Consider the following 22399-nt stretch of genomic DNA (forward strand, 5'->3'; position numbering starts at 1 on the left):
TAAAGTCAAGTCAACTGTCAGACTCTGTAGAAGACTTATTTAATCACTTTAATGCAAAAATGGCAAACATTATGGATGACATTGCTCCATTACAATTCAAGAAAGTTAAGGACAAACAGAAAGCACCATGGAGGCAAAATCCAGCAGTTAAACTTCTAAAAAGAGAGTGTAGGAAGACTGAAAGAAAATGGCGTAAATACAAACTTCAGATCCACTATGAAATCCATAAAGAGATGCTCCGAAATATGCAAAGCAAGACAGTCCTTTTTTTCTAACATTATCAATAGAAGTTCAAATAACACTCGTATTCTATTTTCAACTGTTGATAAATTAACAAATCCCCCCTCACAATTAGCGCCTGAACTTCTCTCAACTAAATGCAATGAGTTTTCATCTTTTTTTTAAAGGTAAAATTGACAAAATCAGACTCAACATATCTGCTCAATTACAAATTTAACAACCTGAACTTCCAGCAACAAACAGAGGGAAACTAAACTTGATGTCAGAGTTCAGCTTGATAGACTACGAAACACTTACGGTAAAAAACGGTACAGAATCTCAGCTCTTCCACATGTGTCTTAGACACTGCCTACCAATTTCTTCAAAACTGTTTTTCATCTCATAGCGGCGGATGTCCTTCAAATTGTAAATGTATCACTGCTGTCTGGCACTTTTCTTAAGTCACTGAAAACAGCTGTTGTAAAGCCACTTCTCAAGAAGAATAACCTGGATGTCTCCATGCTAAACAATTACAGGCCCATATCCAATCTACCTTTTATTGGCAAAATTATTGAAAAAGTAGTCTTTAATCAATTAACCACCTTCCTAACATCAAATGGGTATTTTGATTACTTTCAGTCTGGTTTTCGGGCAAATCACAGCACTGAAACAGCTCTCATTAAAGTTTCCAATGGCATACGCCTAAACACAGATTCAGGTAAAACATTAGTCCTAGTGCTACTGGACCTTAGTGCAACATTTGACACTGTTGATCACAATATTTTACTACACAGACTAGAACACTGGATTGGATTTACAGGCATAGTTATCAGCTGGCTAAAATCATATCTACAAGAAAGGAGCTTCTTTGTAACTGTACCTCAACACCAACTTCCTTGACCTGTGGTGTTCCCCAGGGGTCGATCTTAGGGCCACTATTATTCAACCTCTATATGCTCCCACTTGGACAAATCATCGAAAATAACTTGATTTCATATCATAGCTATGCAGATGACACACAAATTTACTTAGCTCTGTCACCAAACGACTATGGTCCTCTTGAATCTCTGTGTCAGTGTATAGAACAAATCAACACCTGGATGTCTCAAAATTTTCTTCAGCTGAACAAAGAAAAAACTGAAGTAATTATATTTGGTAAAAAGGAGGAAAGACTTAGGGTTGCCACTCTCCTTGACACAAAAGGGTTGAAGGCAAAGGATACAGTTAAAAATCTTGGTGTATTAATTGACAGTGATCTAAATTTCAACAGCGACAACTAAATCAGCTTTTTATCACCTCAAAAATATTGCCAGACTCAGAGGGCTGATGTCAAAATATGACTTAGAAAAACTCATTCATGCATTTATCTCCAGCAGGGTTGATTACTGCAATGGACTGTTCACAGGCCTTCCTAAAAAGACTATTAAACAGCTTCAGATGATACAAAATGCAGCAGCTAGGATTCTAACATAAACTAAAAGAACTGACCACATTACTCCAATTCTTAAGTCCTTGCACTGGCTTCCAGTGAGTCACAGAATTGACTTTAAAGCTATATTGCTTGTTTATAAATCAGTAAATGGAGCAGGACCTAAATACCTGTCAGACATGCTTCAGCAGTACACACCTTCTCGTTCTCTCAGGTCCCAGGTGAAAAACCTGCTAGTAAAACCTACTGTTAGAACTAAACATGGTGAAGCAGCTTTTAGCTTGCTATGCGGCTCAGCTGTGGAATCAACTTTCGGATGACATCAAAAAGGCCCCAACTGTAGCCAGTTTTAAATCTAGACTTAAGACCAAACTGTTCTCAGATGCTTTCTGCTAACTGTGCCGAGTTACAAATTCTGAATCTGCCTTGATAATTATTCTACTTTATCTTTTATTACTTTTTTTACTACTTTTGCCTTTGTTTTTTGCTTACTAATTATCCTTTATTTTTAAATTATTTTACCTTGTGTTTTATGTTTTCTTTTTATTATGATCTTTACCTTTTAACTATTCTTTGACTATATTGCCTTTCTATGCTTTTTATTTGTTATTATTAGGCCCTTTCACACTGGCGAAATCGCCGCGATTATATGTACCAGAATCGCGGAACGACTGTCCCTTTCACATAGACCGAGGCGGAACGGCGGGACAAAGTGTCTCGCCAAATTTACTACCAAGCCCCCTAGACATTTTGCCGAGTTTTTTCATTCCGGCACCAGTGTGAATGGGTCAAGGCGGAAAGGGGAATCTGGGCGGGCATTTCGATGCTATGTCCAGCCCACCACAGGAGATTGCAAAAAAATCTAACTGATCAAAAGCGGCAATAGCAGAGACGGCACATTATGTCAATCTATAAATTCACAAAGTCTCCAGTCATTCAATGCCTGCTAGAGTTGACTGTAGCTTGGAATGCAATCAGTTGCCATAATAGGCTATCCTAAAAGCCAGCGAAAAAACAAAGCATGAACTCATGAGCGTCTGTCTGCCCTATATGTATATCCTATATGTGATAATAGGCTACTTCGCAAGTAGTTCAGCAAATTTGGGTGGGACAGAATACCTATACAGTGCAGCAGCTCTGGCCATATCGGCTCTGGCTCACATGATGTAGCCTATGCTTTAAATGCATTATCGCTTCACTACCCAACACGCGAACAAGAAAGAAAAGAAAAAAGAAACCAATGTGCTTATGTCGCGATTTTCGATAGGCCCAGGCCTAGAGAAAAGACAGATATGGTAACTTAACAATTAGGATTTGCTTTGCCTACACTGCTGTTTGGTTGTCTCAAACTTTGAGACGATCCATACTCGCATTAACTGAATCTTATCAACCCGAACTGCGATATTCCAAACAGAGTGACAGGATGCAATGCCTAAAATCTCACTGCCTTCGGCATAACTGCTAACAGTGCGCCTGCGCCTACTGTTAAACACCTGAAAAAATATTAAGCTGCTGTTTTCTTTTCATGACGAGCACTAGGCCTACGCTTAAATGATTTATGACTGAATGGAGCGTTGCGTTTTTAAGCGCCAGAACTGCTTATCACGTCGTGTGACAAAGTTTACACCAATCATCATCTTCTAATGTATCCTTATGTTGAGATGTCCATTCTCTTTGCCATAGGCTATCATTTGTGCGCGAAGCATGTTTCAATTAAGACAATACACAAGCTATTTTTTATTGTTGTAATATTGAATGATTTCATGAATAAATTGTACGCACAGTGCGTACAGGATTACGGCTGGCGGCGCCACTGACCAAGGCCACAGTAGCCTGTGAACCTCTGATTTTCAAAGGGAAATCACAGCGAACGCAAGGGCAACTCTTCTCTTCAATTTCCCTTCCAAATTACTTTTTATTGTCTGAAGACATCTATCGCAAGAATCTAACATTCTAACAGCAAAGCAAATGCAAGCTAACCAAAGTGCAGTCGGTTCTCCCGCCATGGTTTTTGAAATCACACACCTGCTGTATATGAAGCCCCACACACGCATAATAAGGCCTGCGACTATCACTCTACACGCCCCCTGTTGTACGTCACAATTTAATTTACTATAGGGAGGGAAAGTAATCTCATCGCCATCTAGTGGTTGCGTTCCTAGAGTTTAGCGGAGGGGATGGGATTTTTTTTTAGAAAAAATATATCTTGGTGCACATTGGGATCTTAATTTAATGCCTTCCATATGTTAGGCACTGGGGTCACCTCTATTGCTTCAAGTGGTCATACCTTATTTTTAGGATAAGTTGAATTGTTTTGAGTTTTTGTCGTAACATGGTGATAACAAACTACACTTGCATGTGACGTCACAGGTTTGGGGCTTAATCTCTAACTGATCAATACAGCAATTTGCTTAACTGGCTTACATATTTTTGTAATAACGGAAGGTGATGTAAACCGCGTGGTGATAACCTTTATGTCTGGATAACTGGTGTTGTGCTTCTACTCACATGAAGAGCTGGCAGTAAGTGTTAAGTGGCAATGCTAACCAGGCTAATAAACAAACCATGCTACCGTGAGTAACGTCGAAGGGTAAAGTCACAAGTGGCTTTTTTGTAGTTTGTTTATGAAACAAAAGGAGCGATTTCGATTTTTTTAAATAAGGCAAAATATGGTCTGACATTTTCACAGTAAGAAGATTATTACTGTATAGACACTGAAAAATATTTTTGGTGGATAAGATCGCTGATTTGGCTTCACAGTATTTTTAAAAAAAAATAGGTCTATGGGACTTAACATTGGAGCTGCTCTTCGATAGGAACGCAACCACTTGGGGCGCTGGTTTTCACTTTCCCTCCCTATAGCTGATCCTGCCTTCTGGCTCCCCAAAATGCCGCATCATGTGAACAGATCAGGAGGCCGGCAAATTTTCACCTCGCTTTCAGACGCAAAAAGACGTCTCCTCTTCCCGCAAATTTAGCGGGATCTCTGTGTGAAAAGGCCTATTGTTTGGTTTTGTTTATGTAAAGCACATTGAATGACCTCTGTGTATGAAATGCGCTATATAAATAAACTTGACTTGACTTACCCATTTCTCTCCTGGGGCAGAGGCAGCAAAATGTGTTCTCCACAGACAACACAATCATCATTGGAGATGGAGATACTTGTGGTCATCTGTTTTGTTTTCCCACTGCTGCTTTTTTTGGTGTTGGATCCTGTTTTTTTTGTTTTGTTTGTTTGTTTTGGTGTTGGATCCTGTGGGTTTTTTTTTCAATTGCCTCTTTCCTGGGCGAGTCGGTGAGGATGGTGCTTACGATCCGCTTTCTGGGCTTGGCCACAGCCTTTCGTGGACAGGCCTTTGGGAAAGGCCTGACCTGAGAAGGGCTGAATGAGTGCATGACTTGAGTGAGTGCAGATGAGCCTGGCATTGTGGCAGAGGGGGCATGAGTGAGTGCAGAGGGGGCATGAGCTAGTGCAGAAGGGGCATGAGTGAGTGGGGTAGAGGCTGGATCTGGCCTGTCAGTGACGTACGCCACAGAAAAGTCCTCTTGAAAAACGTCAGGTTTGAGATCGTAGATGTTGGCGTTTCTTCCTGGGTTGGCCTTCATCCATTGATCCAAATGATTGTTGACCCTGCATTTGAACGAGCGAAATACAGTGCGATCAAGAGGACACAACTAGTGCGTGCAGTGTGGTGGAAAGGTGAGGAGGACTATCCCCTTTTCCCTGCAAAACTGCATGGCCGGTACGGATATGTGGGAGACGTGGTTATCTAATAAGAGTAGGACTTTTGACTCGGGATGGTTTCGTGTGGTCTGCGAAGTGGCGGAGGTATATCACAAACTCCTCCGTCTGCATCCACCCTGAGCCGTTTGCCACGCCAACTGAAGCAGGTGGTCCCTCACGAATGAAATGTGCATGGAACCTCTTACGGGGAAAAACAAAAAAGGGTGGGATTGAATTTCCCAAGCTGCTATGGCTACAGCAACAGTCACCAGCTTTCCCCTCTCCCCTGATGTCAATGCCCCGATCTGCCGCTGTCCTTTCGGGCCGATGATCTTCTCCGGTGCTTGGACTGTAGTTACTCCGGTTTCATCCATATTCCAAACATCTCGTCCTGAGAAAGAATGGCGCTCATATACCGTGTGTAAGTTCTTAAAGAAATGCCCCACTGTGTGAATATTAAAACTGGTGGCTCTTGCTACACTGGTGGCCTGGGGTTTCCGGATTGAAAGAGACCTATTCCTTTTTAGGAAACTGATAAATGAGTCCCTGCCTGCCATTTGGGACTTTTGCCACGACTCTGGAAACGTGCAGTTGAACTGAACTGCACATTGAAATGCCAGTTTTCTGACCTGAGAAACATGAAAATAATAAATAAAAAAACATAAAAAACAGTAAATAGATTAATTGTTTTTACATTTGTTTCACACAAATGGTCTTACGAATATGACAATTTATTAATATATATATGTTATTTATTCATTTATTTATATAATTCAAACTAACATTTTATAACTGGGAAATAATATGAACTTGAATTTAAGGTCAGAGCATTATTTCAGTTAGTCCTTGTCCAATCCTTTCTTCACCAGCCTAGGCCTACCTCACGTGGGCTCAGCCCGTAGCATATGTCTGAAGCTTTAATCAAGTAGTCTCTCAACTTCTCTTCTTCTTCAGTAGAAAAAACCTTTCTGTGGGTTGAATAGCCCACAGTTGGCAATGGTGGGTTGCCACCATGCAGCTCCTGCATTATTTATTTTTTTTTTTACAAATCTTTGGAGGGTGACATGACAGATGCCATAGGAACTGGCTGCATGTCTTATTGAGCTTCCTCTATCTACCTCGCTGGCTGCCAGACACAGCACCTCCCTAGACACTCCTCTAGCTGTACTTCTCCTGCGATTTCTCATTCTGTGGAAAGAAATGCAATAAATAGTTGTTGACGCTGTACTTAGTTAAAATGGCTAATTTTGTAGTCTAATTGAAGAGTTTGGTTACAAAATGATTTATCTCCATTTTTAAAAACATTAAAACGTGTTATTTAATTGTGTATTTCAGGTCATATCATTATAGTGGATGGAATCCACTATCTTGAAATCTCCTGGCTTCTTCTTCTTCTTAAGAATAAGAAGCCTAGGAAGAACAGTACAGTGCATTTTCATGCACTGTACTGTTCTTCCTAGGCTTCTTATTCTTATTCTTCCGCTAACGCATTTACTGTAATGCAGCTTCAACCGTTTAACGTAGAAACTTCATTCAAACTATGTTACGTAGGTCTTACTTAGGATATGGGGGCTTTGTATTTTTCATCTTTGTAACTGTTATACTTTTTAAACTATTGATTAAAAACTATTCAAAAATTCCCCATAGACTTAACATGGGCTGATGACATAATAATAGAGCACTTAAGCAACTAGAAAACGCAATTCCAGGGAATTACCAGTGCATGAAAATGCAAAACATATGGTGTGAAATATATTGTTAAAACAGATGATGTGCTAATTGGCAACCAACATGATGAGGTTTAATATAGTTCAAATGACTGAACTAGGTAGATGAGGTTTAATATAGTTGGAATGACTGAACTAGGTAGATGAGGTTTAATATAGTTGGAATGACTGAACAGTTAAATAGGTGGATAGTTTAAAAGGTTAAATTATTTGCTAGGTAGACAAAGTTTAATATAGTTGGAATGACTGAACGGTTAAATAGGTGGATAGTGTAAAAGGTTATATTATTTGCTAGGTAGATGAGGTTTAATATAGTTGGACTGACTGAACAGTCAAATAGGTGGATAGTTTAAAAGGTTAGCCTAAGAAACTGATAGGGTGCAGGTGGCCTGGCCACCTGGCCTAGGATTTTAATTGCTTAACAGCAGTCTTAATAGAGCCATATTGTATGCTTAAAGCCTGAGACAGAGTATGTAGTTTAAAAGTTAAATGTAGATAGTGTAATGGATGTTGATAGGCAGATTGTTTAATGGATGTTGATGGATAGTTTAATGGGTGGATGAGTGAATGGTTTGAAGAGGATGAATGGATAGAAAGTTGGATGAAATGTGTCTTATATCCTTGTAGGATGGAGAAACACAGAGAGAGTTGGTCTAGTTCAGTAGAAAGCAGTTGAAACAGGTGCAATCAGTTGAACTGATTCTTTGATTGGGCCTAGATGAGCAGCTGGAAGATGATACAGGTGCAAATCAAGTTAATTAGTCCATTGTGATGTCATCAGCCCATGTTAAGTCTATGGGGAAATTTTTAGTAGTTTTGAATTAATAGTTTAAAAAGTATAAAAGTTACAAAGCTGAAAAATACAAGACCTACGCAACATAGTTTGAATGAAGTTTCTACGTTAAACGGTTGAAGCTACATTAACTGCGTTAGAAGAAGACGAATAATAAGAACTAGAAATGCAATTCCAAGGAATTACCAGTGCATGAAAATGCTAAAGTTGTGACGTAAAATACCATGTTACTTTAGCTAACCTAGCTAATCATTTTTAGCAGTTTTGCTAAAAACTGTTAACTAGCATGCTAACTATGTTAACCATGTGACTTAGCTAACCTAGCTAATCATTTTTAGCAGTTTTGTTTAAAATGTTAACAATGTTAGCAATGCTAACATCCTAACTTTGCTAACCATGCTAACTAGCTACAGTGGGTAGGAGTCATAGTTGATGAAAAGTGTTGACATAGTTGATGACAAGTTAAAAGTTGTTGATAGACAGCTAGTGAATGTATATAGTTTAAAAGATTAAAAATTGAATGTAGATAGTTTAAAAGTTGTTGATAGACAGCTAGTTTAATAGATAGATAGTTTAAAAGTAGACCGTTTAAAAGTTGAATGTAAAAAGTTCAGTAGTTTAATGGGTTACATTGTTTAACAGTGGATTATTGTAGTGAGGACTTTTATTTTGAAACAGTTTTGGGCAGAGGAAACAGTTGAATAGGATGTGTAGTCTTAATTGACCCAGATTGTATGCTTGAAGCCTGAGGCTGCAGGTGGCCTGAACACCTGCCATAGGATTCTAATTGCTTAACGGCCGTATTATGATGTCACAATCGGCAATGTTAAGTCTATGGGGATTTTTAAAAAGTTTTTCTTTTAATAGTTAAAAAAGTATAAAAGTTGAAAAGTCATACCAACCCGATCTGTTTGAAGACCTACGTTACAAAGTTTGAATGAAGTTTCTAAGTTAAACCGTTCAAGAGAAATTGCGTACGGAAAAAGTGGTAAGCGGAATAATAATAACTAGAAAAGCATTTCCTGAAGGAAATACAGTGCATGAAAATGCAAAAATATGATGTAAAATATCATACAGAGTAAAAACAAACTATATTGGTTGCTAAGTAGATGAGGTTTAATATAGTTGGAATGACTGAACAGTTAAATAGGTGGATAGTTTAAATGGTTAAATTATTTAGGTAGATAGTTGACGATAACTGACAGTTGGAATGGCTCTAATGTTTGCTAGCAGTTATGCTAACTATGTTAACAAAGATAATAATGTTAACCAAGTTACTATGCTAACTAGCATGCTAACACACTAGCATGCTAACCATGTTACTTAGCTAACTTAGCTAATCATTTTTAGCAGTTTTCCTAAAAATGCTAACTAACATGCTAACTATGCTAACCACGTTACTTAGCTAACCATTTTTAGCAGTTTTGTTAAAAATGCTAACTAGCATGCTAACTATGCTAACCATATTACTTAGCTAACATAGCTAATCATTTTTAGCAGTTTTGTTAAAAATGCTAACTAGCATGCTAACATGTTTAACATGTTAGCATGCTAACTATGCTAACTATGTTACTTAGCTAACTTAGCTAATCATTTTTAGCAGTTTTGTTAATAATGCTAACTAACATGCTAGCATGCTAACCATGTTACTTAGCTAACTTAGCTAATCATTTTTAGCAGTTTTGCTAAAAATGCTAACAATGTTAGCGATGCTAACATGCTAACCATGCTAACTAGCTACAGTGGGTAGGAGTCATAGTTGATGACAAGTAACAGTTACAATGGCTGAACAGTTAAAAAGTTCAGTAGTTTAAAGGGTTAAATTGTTTAACAGTGAAATATTGTAGTGAGGACTCTTATTTTTAAACAGTTTTTGGCAGAGGAAGCAGTTGAACAGGATGTGTAGTCTTAATAGGGCCAGTTTGTATCCTTAAAGCCTGAGACTGGCAGTTGATCCAGGTGGCCTGAACACCTGCCATAGGATTCTAATTGCTTAACGGCCGTATTACGATGTCATAATCATAATGTTAAGTCTATGGGGAAATTTTGAGTAGTTTTTAATTAATAGTTTAAAAAGTATAAAAGTTACAAAGATGAAAAATACATAGCCCACATGTCCTAAGTAAGACCTATGTAACATAGTTTGAATGAAGTTTCTACGTTAAACGGTTGAAGCTGCATTAACTGCGTTAGAAGAAGAAGAAGACTAGAAAAGCATTTCCTGAAGGAAATACAGTGCATGAAAATGCAAAAATATGATGTAAAATATCATACAGAGTAAAAACAAACTATATTGGTTGCTAAGTAAATGAGGTTTAATATAGTTGGAATGACTGAACAGTTAAATAGGTGGATAGTTTAAATGGTTAAATTATTTAGGTAGATAGTTGACGATAACTGACACTTGGAATGGCTCTAATGTTTGCTAGCAGTTATGCTAACTATGTTAACAAAGATAATAATGTTAACCAAGTTACTATGCTAACTAACATGCGAACCATGTGACTTAGCTAACTTAGCTAATCATTTTTAGCAGTTATGCTAACTATGCTAACTAGCATGTTAACTATGCTAACCATATTAGTTAGCTAACTTAATTAATCATTTTTAGCAGTTATGCTAACTATGCTAACCATGTTACTTAGCTGACTTAGCTAATCATTTTAAGCAGTTTTGCTAAAAATGTTAACTAGCATGCTAACATGCTAGCATGCTAACTATGCTAACCACAATTGCTTAACGGCTCTATTGTGATGTCATCAGCCCATGTTAAGTCTATGGGGACATTTTGAACAGTTTTTAATTAATAGTTTAAAAAGTATAAAAGTTACAAAGCTGAAAAATACATAGCACCCATGTCCTAAGTAAGACCTACGTAACATAGTTTGAATGAAGTTTCTACGTTAAACGGTTGAAGCTGCATTAAACGCGTTAGAAGAAGAATAAGAAGAAGCCTAGGAAGAACAGTACAGTGCATTTTCATGCACTGTAATAAGAAGAAGCCTAGGAAGAACAGTACAGTGCATTTCCATGCACTGTAAAAATGCCTAGGAAGAACAGTACAGTGCATTTTCATGCACTGTAATAAGAAGTTGCCTAGGAAGAACAGTACAGTGCATTTTCATGCACTGTAATAAGAAGAAGTTGCCTAGGAAGAATAGTACAGTGCATTTTCATGCACTGTAATAATAAGAAGAAGAAGCCTAGGAAGAACAGTACAGTGCATTTTCATGCACTATAATTAGAATCCTAGGCCAGGTGTTCCGGCCACCTGCATCAACTGTCAGTTTCTCAGGCTTTAAGCATGCAGTCTCATTCTCTTAATAAGACTACACATCTTGTTCAACTGTTTCCTCTGTCCACAACATAATTTAACCATTTAAACTATCCACCTATTTAACTGTTCAGTCATTCCAACTATAATAAACCTCATCTAGGCCTACCTCGCAAATAATTTAACCTTTTAAAGGTGCGATTTGTAGGACTGTTACCGAACGTTCTGTAGGCCAAAATCAAAACACTGGTGAACGTTCTCAAGACTACCAGACGCGATCTTCTCCTGGGTTGCCAGATGTAATCAAGACTTAGCTAACGTTAGTTGACCTGCACCAGCTACACATTACGGAAACAGTGAAAACAAAAAATACCTGTCTAACCAACGTAACATATTTAGCTGAAGTTAGCGATGCAGATGAAGTTTAGCCTAGGCTACCTGTTGTGGAGAAATATGGCCAGCTCTGAGTCAGACTTGATATTCTTCGTTTGACGAAGACGTCACCATCTCAGGAAGCTCCTCCGATGTCCACTTAATTTGTTTCTTGTTTTAATTTTGGAAATTTGCCTGCCTCTCGTAGGCGTTCATGACTACAACTGACAGCTGTTGACAGTTGGCCTTTGCTAATTTGGCAACCCAAATAGGGAGGGCCAGCTATCCCATTATTAATACGCTATTCTAGAATTAATCATTCAAAACATAAACGAAAATTCCAAGAGATTCCGCCCCGTAACTAATTTTTTTTCCATGGGTTTTACGGGTTAGAGTAATGTTGTCAAATAAGCCATTGCTTCAATTCATCGTGTTTCCTTACTCTCTGACAACATATGGTGATCATTTTTGGAATGGTTACAGTTTATTTTCCATTATTTCCTACATACTGGACCTTTAAACTATCCACCTATTTAACTGTTCAGTCATTCCAACTATATTAAACCTCATCTACCTAGTTCAGTCATTCCAACTATATTAAACATCATCTACCTAGCAAATAATTTAACCTTTTAAACTATCCACCTATTTAACTGTTCAGTCATTCCAACTATATTAAACCTCATCTACCTAGCTCAGTCATTCCAACTATATTAAACCTCATCATGTTGGTTGCCAATTAGCACATCATCTGTTTTAACAATATATTTCACACCATATGTTTTGCATTTTCATGCACTGGTAATTCCCTGGAATTGCGTTTTCTAGTTATTATTATAACCTTTTCTTTTTACCTTTTCAAGAATTAATGCGACTAACCGCTTAACGTACAGACATGTTGAAATAACCGTTCTGAAGGTTTGGAGTGGGGCAAGAGAGTTATTATTTCAGATTTTTTATAAAGTATATACTTTTTGAGAAATAGGGGATTAAAAATGTTAAAAAGCTCAATTTTCTTCCTTAGACTTCAAAGGCTGTGATGTCATAATGGCCTAAAGGCAGCTGCGCTTGTTAAGCTCCCAGAGTAGTTCCCGGGCTAATTAGAACACTGACACAGGTGTCACCTGTGAAATCAACTGTCTCAGCTTCTAATGCATACAATCTGGTGCTCCCTAAAACTACACATCCTGTTTAAGTGTTTCCCGTGTGTCAAAATAAAAGTCACAGCCATATCTCATGCTTTGCGCATTATATCTCCAGAACGGTTTGACGCATGTGCTTCAAATTTGGTACAAGTGTTTGTATGGACTCAAAGATGAAGTGAGTTGATGTTGGAGGTCAAAGGTCAAGTCAATGAACACTATGAGTGCGATATCTCAAGAATGCCTTGACATACATGCCTGAAATTTGGTATGAGTATTTGTATTGATTCAAAGATGAAGTGAATTGATGTTGGAGGTCAAAGGTCAAATGTCAAGGTGAAAAACACCTTGAGTGTTATATCTCAAGAACGCCTTGACACACAAGGTCTTTTGGTACGAGGGTTTGTATGAACTCAAAGATTAAGTGATTTAATGTTTTTTTTTTCAGGAATTTCCCCACCAACTTTAGCAGCTTTCCATCCACTATTGTAATTCCTTTGGCATTACATTCTACTTGAATTTTGATATGCTAAATCAATAAATGAAGTTCAATAAATCCCCTTTACCTTTTCTACAGAGTACAGTGTAGATCCTACACTACAAAAACTTCTTATCTAACACAATCTAACCAAGTGTTATTAATCTTATATCAAGATAAAAAAAACTAGTTGGTATTGTTTTCAGTATAAAGAGACTTACCTAGAGCTTTCTCATGAAATCATTTGACTTAATTTAAGAAAAGTTTGACTTATTTTAAGACATCTCATCCTGAAAACAAGCAAATTTGTCTGCCAGTGCGTTAAGCAAATTTGTCTGCCAGTATGTTGAGTAAATTTGTCTTGATAAGACTCCTTAACATAAGTCAAGGTCTTCTTAAATGAAGTCAAAATGATCTTACGGGAGAGCACTAGTCTTTTCTTTTCATACTAAAAACAATACCAAATAGATTCTTTGATCTTAGAATAGAAGATTATTAACACTTGGTTAGATTTCATTTTTTGCAGTGTCTATCTTCTTGTGAACTGCAGATTGGAAATGGAAGGCTATTGCTACATTTTTTCAAATGTCCAAGGCCTTTAAATTTGGAGTGGAATGACTAGAATGTGGAAGGCATTATTAAAGAATTTACAAGTCTAATTATTTTTCTTATGAATGGGTGAAATAGAATACTTTATGCATGAAATAATAAATTCCGATCAGTTAGTTTTGTATGTGTACTTAAGTAGGAGTGTGTTTGTCTGTAGCTGCAATCCCAAAAGTAGGCTAATTTATGATTCATAGGGAACTCTGTGACATTAATAAACTGTGTATAAGAGGTTTGCAAATTGCTTAACTTGAACAGTAGTCCAAACAACTTTCATTGCTCTGAGTCAGGTCCAGTGTTCCCTGTGTCCAGATTGTGTCAAATTGTAACTTTACTCTGAAAGAGTTACAATTGTAACTTCTGCTTCCTCAAGGAAACCAATAAGCGCGGAGGACACTGTCGCACACGGAAGATTTCGTGGGCTTCCCGGTAATATTGTCCAATACCAATGCACCATAAAACTACATCCCGCTTGTAAAATGAAGTAGACCAATGAAACATGTTATAGTTCACAGTATCGTCCTGTGATCGGTTATCCGTTTCGACATTGCTGAGCGCAACACCAATTGGAACATTAGGGTGTTTTGACTCATCCAATAGACATTGAGGACGTGCTTTCTTTGCTTATAAATGACAAGGTGACAGCCTGGAAGGTACATTCATTGACTGCAGCTGCTAAATTGAGCCTTCTGTTCCTGGGTCTGTTTGTACTGTACTAATAGGTAGGTTGTCTTTGATATTTTTAGTTGAGTAATGTTTGAATCCATATAGCATGCATGGGATATAAGCCAGCAATCTGGTTAATGTGTCTCTTGATTAACGTTACTGAGAGATGTGGACGGTCATTCAATGACTGCTCAAGCTAACTTTGTATAGCTAGCCTGTTAGCAGTCACTTTGAAATGAATGAATGAGCGTGAGCTTACACCTTAGCTTACTAACAACGCATTATGGACAGACAACTCGAAGTTTTCATGTTTGTGTCTGTGGGGTTACGTGTCATACACCTAATGTTAATAAGCTAATATTATCCCCAATAGGCTATTTGCCATGTAACGTTACCTAAGGTTAGCTGTGATTAGCGCACTCTGAGCAACATTTCTGCAAAATGTCTGACTTGGGTCCAAATTTGGGCCTGACGAACCAAAGTACTGCTAACAGTCACGTTGTTAACGTTCCAGTATTAATTCGGTAAACTAGGATCCGCTACTCAACAGTAATTTTCAGATAAACCTACACTGGGTTGGGACGTTACAATCTGCACTAAAGTTAACGTTATGGTTATCCAGTATTCGTGACCTTCACGTTGTGGGACTTGGTCAGCGTTAGCAGTCTGGAGTACACGTTAGCAAGCCAACTATCATGCTAACAGAGGTTAGCTAACGTTAGAGAGCAAATAAGGTGAGTGGCACTGCAACCTTGTGCCTAGTTAACATTGTTCCAAATTCCCAATATTAATTTTCTGCATACTACACTAAAAGATAATACGTTAGTCTGCAAAACTGGCTACGCAGCGGTACAAGTTGGTGACGTTAACGTAGCGTAACTTGCTTCACCTGTTCAGAAGGTTGTACAAATGGCGTCGTATTGACTTGCGAGTTAAAATGATTAAAATATGTGTTAACATTCAGGTAAAAGCATTAAGGAACGTTACATAAAACAGCGATGCTGTCTTTGTGGATGTCAATCTTTTTCCAGATGCTATGTCTGTGAATGGTTGAACTAACATTTACGCTGCCGCTTGTGATGAGGATGATTGACTGCACAATTGGATTAGCTTGCTGTCAGTGAAATGCGCCTAACGTTAATAGTGTACTCTGAATTAGTCGGCTTGGCAATCAAAGCGGTCAGATTTGAAGGTGGACCGTGCCTTTACGGTTTTACTAAATGTCACGGGGTAGGGTGTAGTGCAACAGACGTGATTGTCCACTGCTGTAGCCGTGACATTCAACCAGAAGTGGATGCCACTTATCTCTCCATACTGAGGTTGGCGCGTTAATATAGTGTCTTGGCTGACGTTACCCCATTCACTGGAAGTGCAAAAATGCTTTTTTTTGTACATGGCCTCCCTGAGGACCTTTTGAGGTACAGTTTTTGGTCTGCTGCTCACGTTAGCTTAAGTTTGCCATCTTGCTTTCCTGATTAATCTGATGCCGCTTTTTTGTAATCTGAACCTTGTATGGCCTAATCAAATGCTACATTGTGTACACCAGATGTAGTCTATCTGCCTATCTTGACTGTTTGCCATACATTCAAGATAGTGTATGGTCATGCAGTGCATTACAGTTATTCTTTAACAATATGTACACTGATTGCGTAAATAGCATTCATAGTTCTACTATCCAGACATCTTTAATGTAGTCTAAATGCTAGTCATTTAACTGATCAAATAAATATCTTGACTAAATATCTAAAACTGTTATTGGTACAAATTACAGGAGGATTGTTCTTTTAACCTCTTAATCCTTCTGTCTCCCCTCACAGACATCCACCATGTACGCCTGTGCTAAGTTTGTCACCTCACCTGCTGTGGTATGTATTCACCCTGGCAGACAAATGTTTCAGAGTTCAGGGGTTGAATAGCAACAGTACTGCTCAATCCTCCAACTCTCCAGCTGGGAGAATCTTTTGAAAAATAGGTGGTGGCAACAGAATGCCTTTAAATGGTCAAGGGTGTGTACAAGGGTGTATAGATCTGTGTTTCTGAAGATCAGAGAGTACTGTCGGTAAAAAAAAAAAAATGGTTCTACCTGACTCGTTGCTGCAGCCAGTCTGCTACAGTGCTACACTCTGGAGGCATTTTTGAAAATGGATAGATACTTTATTGATCCCCCACAAATTATACCACTAGCGTGTAGCACTGTAGCTGCCTGGCTGCTCTAGCCCTCAAGAAACAGATTTATATAACAATCCCTGCAATCCTGTTCTAGTGGAAATGTATAGTCCATATAACTTTAATGTTGCATCAGCTTTGGGTTCACTCCCACATTCAGTTTCAGTATATCTGAAAACGATGTCATATGACATCTGGGTCACTAATGTAAGGGATTTACAGCAATATATTTTTGATGGTTCAGGATGGGACATACAGAATTCAACTTGGTTTAGGCTATGGATATAACTTGCCTATGAATAGAATGGTAGTTTTCAAACATAAGTTGAAAATGCCATTAAAACAGCTTGACTTATCAAAGGTATTATTCACTGATTTTAAGTTGGAAGAGTTTTAATGGCTGAAAAAGTATGAGTGTGTGATTGATTTGATCTGATGTAATGTTGACATGTTTTCCCTTTGCAGCTGCGCGGTGGGTCCAGAGTGTTGGCCCGGCCTGTGTCTGTGTCCATCTTCAACAGACCTGAGGCAAGAAGCGAGCAGGTGAGTGTCCCATTATAACTATTGGAACTGCACCCTCTGCAGCCAGTACCATGACCTCAGGTTTTTGCGTCAAGTGTTGATGCAAAGCTAAAAATGTCTGTCTTAATCATTCTGGGTATACAAATGTGTTCTATATGCTTTCATAGACCTCTGAAGTTCGCCTACAAAAAAGCGACCATCTTTGCCCTATGGGAAAATAACATGGGAATTTGGAATTCTCACCTGTTAAACTCTCGTGGGGACTTCTTCAATTGGATACTGTGATCTACGGTACGTGAAGGCGGCACACTTTGATTTTTACTACCCCAGAGCTAACTTGCGATGCAACTTGCCATTAAGTTAGCAAGTTGGCTCTGGGGTAGCCAAAATCAAAGTGTGTTGCCTTTTACATACCGGAGATTACAGTATCCAGTCGAAGGCAGAGGACAAAAGTGTGTACAGCAAAACATCTGCATTTCAGACTTTTCCGTCCCCGCTAGAGTTTAACAGGAGCGATAATTCAAAATCCCCATGTTGTTTTCCCATAGGAAAAATCGCCAGATACTGGATCTCAAAGATGGCAGATTTTTTGTAGGCGAACTTCAGAGGTCTTTTGTGTCAGGATGGGTGATTGTCCACTTTTGCCTGAGATGGCTTCTGGCGCATGTATATGATGGAAGGTGAAAAATATTCAGCCCATTGTCAGCTGAGGCTACTTTTGACCTTGGGTTGTAGGAGAATCTTGTTATTCACTATTAGAAAATGACGTGGAATGCACAGCATTGGGCTCTGGAGTGACTAACGTGTCTCTCTGTCTGTCTGTGTCTACAGCAGGCACTGTTGCCAATGAGTGACTCCTCCATGGTGAGCGTGGCACGCAGCTTCCAGACCAGTGCTGTGTCCAGAGACATCGACACAGCCGCCAAGTTCATTGGTGCCGGAGCAGCCACCGTGGGAGTGGCCGGGTCAGGGGCTGGTATTGGAACAGTGTTCGGCAGCCTCATCATTGGCTATGCCAGGTATGAAGGTTTAAGGTTGCAGTGCTACCCTGAGGAATATAAGAACCTTAATCTATGTGCTGTAATCTAGCCAATGTCAAATATACATAGGGACTGTATCAGTTCAAGACAATATTTGATATATATGTATTTATCGACAGGCATGATTCTCTTGGTCTCCCGTTATTGTAATCAGTGCATTACATTGATAATCTTTGCCTAGAGCATGGAATGCCTCTCAAAACATTGAAAAACATTACAGGTGTGAACTATAGAATGACATCGCGAATGCAGCATAAAACCTAAACTACATGAACCTCAACGTTAGCAGTTTCGCGTTACTTAGTTTCTCAGTTGCTAGTTATCAAATTCAAGGGCTGTAATATGCCTTAGTCAAGTTAAGGGATTGTCTGGAATATGCAAAATATACTGGTTCCCTGGGACTAGTGGCTTAGACTTTACTGCTGATGTTCTCACCGTTTGTTTGCCTGTCTTTCACATCAAGTAGGCTGCATCTTAATAACACTGTTACGTTAGCTCCTCATACTGGTGCTAAAGCTGTTACACCAATGCGTTACAATGAACTTTCTTCTCTGAACGACCTGTTTCAAATGAAAAGCCCCTCACCCCTTACTACATTGGCATAAGGCCTCTTCAGTCATGAACTAATAAACACATTTCAGACCTACATGATCAAGCATGTGATCTATAAACAGATACACTGCCTTAATTAAATAACCTATTATGGGGTCATTTACAATAAATATCCTTGATTAGGCTATGCGGAGTTGTGAAAGGGAAATGGGCTGTTGTAGTAGTAGGCCTGCAGTATGGAGTTACTGTATGTCACCATTTGGATTTGCAACAGATGGATTCACAAATTACATTTTGCAGGATACTTGATATACAGGCTAAATGCAAATATGACAGCATGATTATTAAAAAAAAAAGACAAATAAAACAGACAAAAATTAAAGTACTAATATTCTTTCAATTTTGCTTCCTTTAAATGTTCTGTCATTCTTAGTTTTTGAAACTGGTGCATTGGCATGTTTAACTGTTGGCTTTAAACATTTCAAAAAAAGTTAGTGTAGAGCCCTGCACTTTCTTTCAATGCCCATCCTGTAATCGGTATCGTCAGACCCTGATTTCAGTGATGGGCCCAGCTAATATTATGAAGTATGTTATTTGTGACGTTCCATGCACTTAGTATTCAAATGACACTTGCTCATGGTATTTGTGTGTGTTTATGGTTATGATTCACTGATCATTGGACTTTTGTTTTTCTACTTACAGAAACCCCTCCTTGAAACAGCAGCTCTTCTCTTATGCCATTTTGGGTTTCGCTCTGTCTGAGGCTATGGGTCTCTTCTGTCTCATGGTGGCTTTCCTCATTCTGTTCGCCATGTAACTGGGCACTTGTTCTTCTGCAGCTTCCATCACCACCCCCCTTTTTTTTTTTTTTTTTTTTGTCCCCACATCATGTCCCCCCCCCCCCCTCCCAGGGATCGGAACTCTTCTTATGACGTGCAGCTGACGTCACTGTGGCAACGCCATTCCATCAGATCTACTAAAGTCCTACCTTTTTATGTTCCTTTATTTTTTTTTATTTTTTTTTTTTTTTTCAAAGATTTTATGTAAGATCTCACTCTGGTTTGGACAGTGTCTGAATAAATGATTGGGATAAATTGCCTGTCTGTATGAACCTCTTTACATCAGTAAGTGCCTTTTTGGGATGACATTAGGGGACCACCCCAGTTTTCGTAGTACATGACCTAGACAGGGTTAAGAAAGAAGTTAACTGTCAAAAGAAATTCCTCCCGTCTTCATTATTCGCCTTATTCACGCGGCGGCCATGTAAAAAAAGGAGGCTATGGGGTACACTGGCTATCATTAATGCATTCTCGCCACCTACTGGTGAATGCATAGTACACAACAATGAAATGGTTTGTGTACCCCATAGCCTCGAATTATGCATGGTCCGAGGCTCTAATTATGTGGTATCTGGGCAACATAATGACAAAACTGTTGTATATGATGATTTTTGTTGCTATTTCTAGGTCATTTTTGTATGTTTAAAACTAAACATTCTACACATAGCCCCTTTAAACCGTCAACTCGACCACTGAGAGAAACCAAATGAACAAAGGTGTGAACGTGAAGCCAAAGGCCTTTGCATTTTTTTTTGTCGCTTTGGTGCCTTTCTCGAATCATCATTTACACAGCAAATCACAATTTACGGTAAGTGCATTTCAAAAAAAGAGATGTCTTTCACAAGTGGGTTTGCATATTTTAATTCTGATCTGAGAAATGCCAAGTGACTGAGAAAAACTGAAGCCTGCTTCTGTGAGCCCCTGCGCTTGATGTCCATCTGTCCATGTCTGGCATTCTGCACTAAACTTATCAATGCCGCTTTTGATTAGCAGAACTCTCCTTTGAGTTGGCCTGCTCAAGTGTTTAAATACACTGACTTTGCCCACCCCTATAGTGTTGATTAGAGAGTCTCAATGCAGGATTTAGAATCCCTTGCTGAGGACCTGTTACTCAGTGATCCATTGAATATGCATGCTGGTGTCACTATGACAGGAATTTCTTCTGTTATTTAAAATATGGAATCAATGCTACTTGTTCAGTTTAGTAGTTGAACGTGTATTTACAGATACTCTCAAATGAAAGGAAGGATTGTGTATTCACCTATAAAATGGCATCAGGTTTAGTGAAACTATTGTGATGACCACATGTTAATGTTTTTGGCACAGTTTAGTTAATTTCAGAAATACAAACACAGTGACTGGTGTGTGGAATTGAAGGCATTGGATGTATATTAATTCTATAGTTTGTAAACAATGGGGATTTAAAATCATGAACTTTAAAGGTGCTCTAAGCGATGATACGCAGTTGCTAAAAATGTTTATCACATACAGCAAACATCACCTCACCATGCGCTAGCTGCCTGTGCCCTGGATACACTGTAAAAAATGCGGTCTCTGTGGACAGCCCAGGCTCCAAAAAACAACCTGGTCCAGCCTGGACCATAAAAACAAACTTCCAGCCAGTGACCGACGAGATGTGCGTTTAGGAGAATTTCAATTGCACGGGAGGGAGTAGCGAGCTAGCTCTGTTTTGTTTTAACGTGAAGTGACGTTGCCCAACATCGCTTAGAGCACCTTTAAGGTTTCAAACTCAGCTTCAACCTACCAAGCCATTGACTGCACAGAATCTCAGAAGGTGGCCTGGTATCTGATGTTATCAGCAGATTATAGGTCTGGTAAGTTTCAAGATGGAGCCCTCACAGCATTGCACAGATGTTCGATCACATTGCAAAATCTTTAACATCTGAAACTCTGATGTTCTTCAAACTGTTCCTGTACAATTTGGAAGAGTAAGTTATCCAACTATAAAACAAGGAATCTGTATGTGTGCATGTATGTGGTTGGTTGCAAACCGTTCATCTGATTAACTTCATCATGAGGACCCAAGTAAGGGCAGTGTGTCGAGTGTGAAGTAGTTTGGATGTGAAAGCTTATCATAACACAACCTTCAGAGAGTCATAACCTCTCTGTATGGTAACCAACAAGATGTAGTTTTGCCTGCAGGTACATTTTGTAGGCTGCATTAGTCTTATTGAAAGAGGGCACTTCTATATGCATAATCATGTGAATCACCAAATTGGAATACCTGGCGCACAACAATGTATACATGTGTCAAACTGATGAACATGAATATCATATACATATAATATACCCAAGGTCTGCAGGCAGAACTTTGTCCAGAGCATCACACAGGCATCCTAGGGCCATGACTTCCTCTGATAATCAGCACAGCCATTGCTCCAAGGTTCTGCTTTCACTTGCAAGAATTGAAGGCATTATAATCACTTTCAACATCTTTGCAGAGTCCCCAGGCTCCCAGTGTGTATATGGAAAGTTTTCAGACCTTTTCAAATTTTCCACATTTTATTTTCCAACTCATCTTATAATTGATTGACTCACTTTTTCTCATCAATCTACCCTCAGTAGTTTACAATGACAAAGCTTAAAGTTTTTGGAGTTTCTTTTATAAATGTATCAAAAATATATACGTACAATTTGCTATTTAGTTTTCAATGTACTATTTACAGTTCAGACACTTTACCTACTTGGTTAAAATGTCTTTGGCAGAATTGACTATACCTCAAGTCTTCTTGAGAATGATTTGCTTGGCACGCCTTTCTTGGCAAGAAAATTCCAAGTTTGGGAGTTTTCCTGAAGCCACTTCTGTGTTCTTTGCAGTATGTTTTGGAT

The 22399-nt window shown here is 38.7% G+C and overlaps 1 protein-coding gene across 1 annotated transcript; it reads left to right on the top strand.

Annotated features, from left to right (window-relative positions):
• The first annotated feature begins 14350 nt into the window (after nt 1-14350).
• On the top strand, nt 14351-19804 carry atp5mc1 (ATP synthase membrane subunit c locus 1). The gene is made up of 5 exons (XM_048247051.1): nt 14351-14486; nt 16248-16295; nt 17062-17139; nt 17950-18137; nt 19413-19804. Exons 2-5 carry the CDS (start codon nt 16257-16259, stop codon nt 19525-19527), a joined length of 420 nt encoding a protein of 139 aa, XP_048103008.1. The 5' UTR covers nt 14351-14486; nt 16248-16256; the 3' UTR covers nt 19528-19804.
• Nucleotides 19805-22399: the final 2595 nt, after the last annotated feature.

Source organism: Alosa alosa, chromosome 6, assembly GCF_017589495.1.
Source record: "Alosa alosa isolate M-15738 ecotype Scorff River chromosome 6, AALO_Geno_1.1, whole genome shotgun sequence".
NCBI classification, from domain to species: domain Eukaryota; kingdom Metazoa; phylum Chordata; class Actinopteri; order Clupeiformes; family Clupeidae; genus Alosa; species Alosa alosa.

Coding starts and splice junctions, on each gene's coding strand:
- atp5mc1 (XM_048247051.1), top strand. CDS start 16,257: ATGTACGCCTGTGCTAAGTTTGTCACCTCACCTGCTGTG. Junction 17,140..17,949: donor CTGAGGCAAGAAGCGAGCAG/GTGAGTGTCCCA, acceptor CTGTGTCTACAG/CAGGCACTGTTGCCAATGAG. Junction 18,138..19,412: donor CTCATCATTGGCTATGCCAG/GTATGAAGGTTT, acceptor TTCTACTTACAG/AAACCCCTCCTTGAAACAGC.